Raw genomic sequence first — 9,364 nt, forward strand, 5'->3', positions numbered from 1 at the left:
GACAATTAAACAAAGAAGGCTAGCACCATGGTATAGCCAGCAGACTCGTAAATTAAAGCAAGAGGCACGTAAATCTGAACGCAAATGGTGTGCCACTAAACTGGAAGAATCTCATCTAGTCTGGCAAGATATCTCAAAACATACAGGAAGGCTCTCCGTAATGGCAGAGCAGCCTACTACTCTTTATTAATAGAGGAGAATAAGAACAACCCCAGGTTTCTCTTCAGCACTGTAGCCAGGCTAACAGAGAATCACAGCTCTACTGAACTATCTATTCCTTTAGGTCTAAGTAGCAATGACTTCATGAGCTTCTTTAATGATAAGATTATAACTATTAGAGACAAAATCCATCACCTCTTGCCCTCAACAGGCATTGATCTGCATTCTGATACAGCAAGTTTGGAAACAGCTGTAAAACCTGATATGTATTTAGACTCTTTTTCTCCCATCGACCTTCATCAAATAACTTTAATCATTTCTGCAGCTAAGCCGTCAACCTGTCTCTTAGACTCCATCCCAACCAGGTTGCTCAAGGATGTTTTACCTGTAGTTAGTAATTCGTTATTGGATATGATTAATCTGTCTTTATTATCAGGATATGTACCACAGTCCTTTAAGGTAGCTGTAATTAAACCTCTTCTTAAAAAGCCCACTCTAGACCCAGAGGTCTTAGCCAACTACAGACCGATATCAAACCTTCCCTTTCTGTCTAAGATACTTGAGAAAGCTGTAGCTAATCAGCTGTGTGACTTTCTCCATAACAATAGTCTATTTGAGGATTTTCAGTCAGGATTTAGAGTGCATCATAGCACAGAGACCGCATTAGTCAAAGTTACAAATGACCTCCTAATGGCATCAGACAAAGGACTCATCTCTGTACTTGTCCTGTTAGATCTTAGTGCTGCATTTGACACCATTGACCATCAAATTCTTTTACAGAGACTGGAACATCGAATTGGCATCAAAGGAACCGCCCTAAGCTGGTTTAAATCGTACTTTTTAGATCGATCTCAGTTTGTTCACGTCAATGATGAATCCTCCATGCAGACCAAAGTTTGTCATGGAGTCCCACAAGGTTCTGTACTTGGACCACTTCTATTCAGTTTATATATGCTTCCTTTAGGGAACATTATTAGGAATCACTCTATCAATTTTCATTGTTATGCTGACGACACCCAATTATATTTATCGATCAAGCCTGATGCAACCAATCAGTTAACTAAACTCCAAGCATGCCTTAAGGATATAAAAAGTTGGATGACCTACAATTTTTTGATGTTAAATTCAGACAAAACTGAAGTTCTTGTAATTGGACCCAAACACCTCAGAAACTCTCTTTCTAGAGACTTAGTTACTTTAGATGGGATCACCCTGGCCTCCAGCTCCACTGTAAAGAATCTTGGAGTTGTTTTTGATCAGGATTTGTCCTTTAACGTCCACATAAAACAAATTTCGAGGACTGCATTCTTCCACTTACGTAACATCGCTAAAATCAGACGCATTGTCTCTCAGGCGGATGCAGAAAAACTAGTCCACGCATTTGTTACTTCAAGGCTGGACTATTGTAACTCTTTGTTATCAGGCTGCTCTAATAAGTCTCTTAGGACTTTGCAGTTAATTCAGAATGCTGCTGCACGTGTTCTGACAGGAACCAAGATCAGAGATCACATCTCTCCCATTTTGGCTTCCTTGCATTGGCTACCTGTTAAATCTAGAATAGAATTTAAAATTCTTCTCCTTACTTACAAATCTCTTCATGGTCAAGCACCATCATATCTAAAAGAGCTCATAATACCTTACTACCCCTCTAGAACACTGCGCTCTCAGGACGCTGGGTTCCTTGTGGTTCCTATAGTCTCCAAAAGTAGATTGGGAGCCAGAGCTTTCAGCTATCAGGCTCCTCTTCTGTGGAACAAACTACCATTCTGGGTTCGGGAGGCAGACACGGTCATCACCTTTTAAGAGTAGACTTAAGACTTTCCTTTTTGATACTCATAGTGGCTGGCTCAGATCAGGTTCATTGTTTATTTCATCATTCATTGCAATTGTACAGTATGTTTGTGTTGATTTGTTCTGTACATGTGACATCTGTTGCACAACTGTCCGTCCTGGGAGAGGGATCCCTCCTCTGTGGCTCTTCCTGAGGTTTCTTCCACCTTTTTTCCCTGTTAAAGGTTTTTTGTGGGCAAGTCTTTCCTCACTCGAACCTAGGGTCTAAGGACAGAGGGTGTCACTCCCTGTACAGATTTTTAAGCCCTCCGAGGCAAATGTATTTTGTGACTATGGGCTATACAAATAAAATTTGATTTGATTTGATTTGATTTGAATTCTAAAGGACCTGTCAGACATTCTATGCTCTGAATATGAACTATTACTATCAAGTAGACATTACAGGGTCAGCCAATGTAATAACAACAGCTTTATTAGACTTTATTTCATTCCAATATCTATTTAGTTACTCAACAATCCAACAGCTTGAGTGTTCTTAAGTATAATGATGATTTTATGGCTTTATGACTTCTCATTTTCAAGGTCCATGTGTTTATATCTTTTATTTCACATGGCAGGTATAATATTTAACACATATTCTTATTCTGTTGCCAATTTTTTAGTGTGTTACAATTTTTATTTTTATTTGTTGCTTTGTGCAGCACTTTTTGCCCAAGCCAAACTCCCACAGGGACAATAAAGTATATCTAATCTAATCTAATTTAATCTAATCTAATGGACAGTGTAGCTACAATGGGCATTTGACTTGATTCTTGATTATAAAGGTGTCTTTGTCTCTAATTAGCTATTTGTGGTGGCTCACAATGAAAGAAAGTTGGCAATAATGAATTGCATTTAGCAGTCAGACTGATATGCTGAAATGCTAAAAAGAAAATGTTGAGAATACAAGTAGTTAAAAATGTACTGGTGTGCAGAAGTTCATTGGAAACTTGTTGTAAGTTAAACCAACAGTTCACTTGAATTTAGTGAGCTACTTATTAGGAAGAAACTAGTTGGAAGATAAGTCAATAATTCAGTAAAATGCTTGGTATTCTGAACTTCTGTATTTCTCTTAGATCAGGAACAAATGGTGTTCAGTGTCAGGCTGAGCTCAACCCTGAGCAACTCAAAGCAAACACCAAACCTAGACCTTTAGCTATTCCATTACTGGCAACAAGGCTATCGTATACAATTCTATTAATAAGTCGTTGAGTTGACTAATTTTACTGACTCGCAGCTGGTAAAAAGGCTTAGCAGCAATAACTGTATAATCTATGAAGGATCGTAAACAGGAACTTTATTCCCTCCCTGCAGCAGCAAACGTAATACATGACCTTCAAACCACCTTCACACACCACTGAACAGCTCATGTTCCTGGTCATTCTGTCGTCATTGCTGTCTCTCTTTACTGTTTTTCATTTCAGAAGTTCAGTTGCTTACCCACTCTTGCATATAACCACCAATGCTGGTTTCTTGATATTCAGCACTAGTGAACTTATATCAACCTTTAAATCCTGAGTGTCTTACAGGCCCTATTTTCATGACTAACACATGCAACATGTACAACATAACCTTCCCATTGTTAGATCTCGTAACCATGACAATAAATAACACATACCATCAAGCTGACCTTAGCAGAATTTGCTTTTTCTCTAAACTCCTAACTGAAGCTCTGGGCCTTGCATCCAACTATCTTCAAATAACTTCACTACTCAGAGTACATCTTTTCTTGCTGCCTTCCTCTTACCACTGACTTGCTGTATGTCCACACTATCTGCTCCAGATACAGCATCCCCAAGCTGTTCAAACACTTTATTTTATTATTTTATAATTGCTCAGAATTCACAGCTTCCTCTTTACTTTGACCCACTTTGTCACACCTGCATTTCTTAGTCATCGTATTAGTGACCATGGTATTCTAATTAAAGTGAACCAAAACCAAATCAAAACTGTCTCCTCAGTCTCCCTTGATAGTATCCCTGAACAGGACATATCATGGTTATTTGTCTTTAGAAGTGGATCAGATGGTTCAGATCTCAAAGATCTCAGCCCTGCTCCATTTGTCCTAAGTAACTGGAGGGTCCATCGTACTGGGTGCTATGGTTGATCCCCCACTGAAGCTTTACCACAACACAGCAAACAGAAGACGTACAGGAGTTCACACTTCACTCTCTTAGTTTTATGAATGAATCATTTCAACATATCTTGTTGATGGTGTCAGCTTTGCTAGTGAATGTCCATGTAAAAGAATTAGGCCTAATTACAAAGGTATATAATTCCCAAAGATCAAAATTATACCCACTATAATTAACTTTTTAATTTTATATTAAAAAGATCTATGGTCATTTATTAAAGTTAAAAGTTCTTTTAACAAACTTAATTAACAAATAACAAATTTACAATTAATAATGTTAATAAATCTTCATTTGTTTCAATGTCAAATCGGACCGCATATTAGTTTACTGCATTGTTAAGACATAAAGCTAAACAGTTTCTTTGAGTTTGATAACTGGACCTCCTATAGCACGTTTGTGTTGTCATAGCAAAAACATCCTAAACAAAGTTTTCATTGAAATTAACATCATTTAAAGGCTGACACTTAATGACAGTGGGCATAATCATTCATAAAGACTCAAGACTTCATGTTCATGGCAAGTGTCAAAATCATGGTTATGATAGTATTACATAAGTCTTGATAACTACTGCAACTTTATTACGGTCACTAAAATAATATTTATGGTATGCTTTGGAAAGCATTTATGATCTATTTACAGTTTTACAAACAACCGTTGCAACTTCATAATGTCCTTCCATATTACATTTACAGTTTATGTTTATAACTTATTACATGTTTACACACTTATTATGAACCAAAAAAGTGTTCCAATATCCATATCCGGTCCATCTTGCTGTGTAATGTTTTAGAAATGTTTTATTATGTTATTATTTTATTGATTGGTGAGATCTTCTTAAATCTCAACAATTAGAACAAAATACAGAGAATTGCTGTTGTTCACTTTCACTTTCTGTGCAGAAAAAATAAGTTTCAAATAAAACTTCATATTTTGGAGTTTTTGTTGTCCCCATTCATCCGTGAGAGTAGCCTGTCACATGTCTCCACTGGTTTGCTGCTTGGAACTTACATGTCCTGGGCCATAATTAAAGTAGATGTGTGCTCATTGTTCAGTGATCCATGCATAAGACCCATAAAGGCATAGCAGGTCTCATAATGTTCACTTCTGGACCCGTTTCATGAGAATATTCATTTATTCTTACTTGTACTGTTCCAGCACAGTTTGATCCTAACATCTTATTTATTTATTTATTTTTAAGATTATTTTTTTGGCCTTAGCTTTATTTGACAGAGACAGCTGAAGAGTTACAGGAATGTGGGGAAAGAGAGATTGGGAATGACATGTGGGAAAGAGCCACGGGTCGGATTCGAACCCTGGGCTTCCGCAGCGAGGACTGAGCCTAACTGAGCTAAATACCCCCCTAATCCTAACATCTTAAATAAGAGTAAATACACCTGACGCAAACACAGAGAATAAAAGGTTTATGATCAACAAGTAGTTAGCTACACCTAAGAAACATCATGTGACCACAGCAGCAGTTAGTGTAAAGTCTGTAGATAGGCGACATAAATCTCTACTAATTCATTCACAGGATGACTTCCTGGTTTATGACCTGCAATTAGTTTATTGCTACTTTCAACTTTGGGACAACTGACTGTTTAACAATAACTCATTCAGTGTGATAAGGGACATTTACCGCCAGAAACAGCCTGCATGACTCACATTATAGACAACAAGTCAATAAACTGGAGGTAATATGCTATCCTGAATCAGAAGAACTCTTTCTGCATCAATCCCACTCATTTATTTTATTTTTTGTTCTTGAAATCAAAAGAGAGTGAGAAGTTTAAACGAGGATGACACTGTACATTATTGACAATGACACAGCACACTGTATGATTACATAACACTGAACAGAGTACATAAGTCAGTGGAAAAGTGACTGTTAAATTTCATTCTTTCAAAAATGACCTTTTCTTTAAAACGTATGATGTGCAACATATATCATGATCTGAACTTTTCATTATTCAGCATGTGTGCTCTGCAGACAGGTATTAGTGACTTACCTCCACCGTGCATTTGACAGAGATATGGAAACCGCCACACGTTTCCCAGTCCAACTGCATATGATACACATGCCAGCACAAACTGCATGGGGCTGTCCCAGTTGGGTCTCGCATCTTGTCCCATGTCTGCGTCCTGTTAACGTGTCCAGTCAGCAGTCGAACCTTCACGCGTCAGTGAGAGTGGACGAGTGTGCGGTGAGGAGGAGGAGGACGTGAGTGAACCGTTCACTGTAAGCTCTTTATAAGGTCACTTTGATTGTTGTGTGCCCAATCTGAGGAGGAGGGTCTTCTTACAGGACAATACCACACCTCCCACGACCCTTTCATTTCAAAGCGCTGTCAAAGCTTCTCAGGATATGTAGTCATTAAGTTATATTAAAAACCTGTTCAAATCAAAAGGTGTTCAGTGTCAGGTTTAGTCGTAGGAATGTATTAAAGTCGGTGAGAGAGAGTGTTTCAGTCATGAGTCCTCACATAATGAGATGGAGCTTGTTGTCAGTCAAACTAAGCATGATGTGGGAGGGACATGGAAGATAACCAGGTCAATGTTTAGTTGTACAGGCTCTTTAACCCAACAGTGCTCTGTCGTCTGTGGAAAGCTTTTATGCTGATGTCTGGATTTTAGATTCTGGCTAAAGTTCCCTTTTTCAGGTCATATCCATAGTTTACATGTAATGGTTTGTTTTTATTGTGCTTTGAGATAATTAGGTTATGTAACCACCATGCTGTGCTGCCTGGAGTATGGGGTCACTGGGATCATAATTAATAACAATATATAATAATAAAAATAAAGATAACTATCCTACATTTACCAATAAATAACAACAGAACAGAGCATTTTGAAATTGATTAGCTTAACTATTTATTTATTTATTTTAAGAATACAAATTTTTACTTTTGCTTTTTTTGTTTATCATGTTCCATCTCACAATGAGTTTATTTTCTGCCTAAACATTTTTAGTTTTCATCATTCTTTAAGATCATTTTAAAGACAGACAAAGATATTTAATGTCAAGGCTTCATGAAGCGGTGTGGTAGGGTCCAACGCACAGACCTTCGAGAAGAGTTCAGTCTGGGTCAGCTGGACTTGGTTGAAGATCCATGAAGACACTTCAGTTCTCATCCTTCTGCAATTCTGACTGACTGGTAGGGAAACCAGGCATCAAGCCTTTAGCCTATTCGGCCACATTGTTTAACTGCTGTGACCTACAATTGCCCCAATGAGGGCAGTCTGTTTCCACAGAGTGCATTAACATTTACACACATACAACATAAACACATTACATGAAATTAAGATCTATAGCGCCCGATTCCGCCCGATGTACAAAGGCTCAGCAGCGGCCCAGGGTTCGAAGCCGACCTCCAGCTCTTTGCTGCATGTCGTTCCTCATCTCTCTCTCTCCTTCCTGTTAGTCTTCAGCTGTCTCTGTCAAAAATAAAGCTTGAAAAAAGCCAAAAATACCTTCTTTTTTTTTTTAAAGAAAGAAATTAAGACCTGCTATGAAAGAGGTGGTGGCAGGTAGATGACGGGGATGTGCATGATACTTTTTGGTAGGGCATTAGGATTTTATTTGAACCTTCACATGTCTGAAACAAATTTGTCAGTTCTGGTAAATGCTACAAGGTGCTTTTATGAAAGCACAATTTAAATTAAATACATTACACAATTTTACATTTTAAAAAACATTCTCACTACCCTCTTGTGGTATTTATACACCTATCTTTGTCTATCTATCTCTCTGGATGACAGATAGATCAACAGTGCTGAAAGCATCAGAAAAATCTAATCCAAATCTCAAATGAACCATATTTTTCTGTGTCCAGGTTGCTCTGGATAGTGAACAAAGCTCCCTGTGAAGTGTTTTCATTGAAACTTCTCTTTACTAAAGAATCTGTCCCAAAGAAAACTGTGATCCACTGCCATGCAAGTCACCACCACTCTCAGATGGAGCTGGTTGTGTAATGGCCCACGTGTGGTTTCTTGCTGTGTCCCACTTAATTTGTTGAGGCCACCCCCCACACACAATACCTTATTTTTCAGGGCCTGTGTGGGGTCAATGGCCTCAGCATCAGGGCTGTGTGGTGCATGACAAGACAGGATACCTATTACATGTAGAACAAATGAACAAACAAAATTAGTTATGCCAAAAAAAACTGTTCTCCTATTAATGAGCTTCTCCTTCACTGAGCACATAAGGAGCTCATCCTCAAACAATTCAGTTTGTCTGGGTTCCAGTAATCTCTCTTGACAGGCTCTTCATGCAGAATGAAGACTCTACCCCTACTGTTTGATTCCAGTTAAGACAAACAGGTCTTGACAGTCTAACACTATCTAACACTAAGCAGAGATAAAACAACAAAGCCGCATACAGTACATACAGTAAAAACTGTGGGGGGTCTGCAAAGCTGTGTGATATACTTAGTTGGTTCAGTAATATTATGCAGAGCCAAATGAATATGTGTTATATTATATAAAAAGTATCACCGGTTTAAACATTTATTTTTATATGTTTAGGAAAACTTACTTAAATAGTTTGTGTGTCCAGTGAGTTTTGTAATTGAATAATAATTCAATTCAATTAAATTTTATTTGTATAGCCCAAAGTCACAAAGTACATTTGCCTCAGAGGGCTTTACAATCTGTACAGGAAGTGACACCCTCTGTCCTTAGACCCTCGGTTCGAGTGAGGAAAAACTTGCCCACAAAAACCTTTAACAGGGAAAAAATGTGGAAGAAACCTCAGGAAGAGCCACAGAGGAGGGATCCCTCTCCCAGGCATAGACATATATACATAGACGCCGCATTGAGCGCTGAATCGTACGTCGACGGATCGGGCAGATCTGCCCGTAAACTAATACAAGGAAATGGACTGAACTTCATAAAGCGCCTTTCTACAAAGTTCTTCAAGTTAATGTCTCTTATACACCCATTCACACACACACTAATATATCTGGGAAACAAATAGGCACCAAGGGTTTTCTGAATAAGGACACACACACACACACACACACACACACACACACATAGAAAAACCCTCATGTCACATCTACATTTCAGGATCTGGTTATTATAGACACAGATTAAATGTTAAATATAAATATTTCAATATTTATCATCACAGTAACAGTGTTACACACATTAGTAGCTGTAAACACTCAGCATTAGAAAAATACATACGTTGGTTTGGTGCTTACATAAGGAGTAAACATTTATAATCATCACTTTAAAAGTTA

The 9,364-nt window shown here is 38.0% G+C and overlaps 1 protein-coding gene across 1 annotated transcript in view; it reads right to left on the reverse strand.

Annotated features, from left to right (window-relative positions):
- Positions 1-6,367, reverse strand: part of slc6a20 (solute carrier family 6 member 20) — a 30,127-nt gene extending 23,760 nt beyond the window's left edge. Inside the window, exon 1 of the mRNA XM_019266838.2 lies at positions 6,131-6,367. Coding sequence (XP_019122383.1) covers positions 6,131-6,254 — 124 coding nt within the window. The 5' untranslated portion in view covers positions 6,255-6,367. The remainder of the gene's footprint in view (positions 1-6,130) is intronic.
- Between the last annotated feature and the right edge of the window lie 2,997 nt (positions 6,368-9,364).

Source organism: Larimichthys crocea, chromosome XIV (assembly GCF_000972845.2).
Source record: "Larimichthys crocea isolate SSNF chromosome XIV, L_crocea_2.0, whole genome shotgun sequence".
In the NCBI taxonomy this organism is placed as follows: domain Eukaryota; kingdom Metazoa; phylum Chordata; class Actinopteri; family Sciaenidae; genus Larimichthys; species Larimichthys crocea.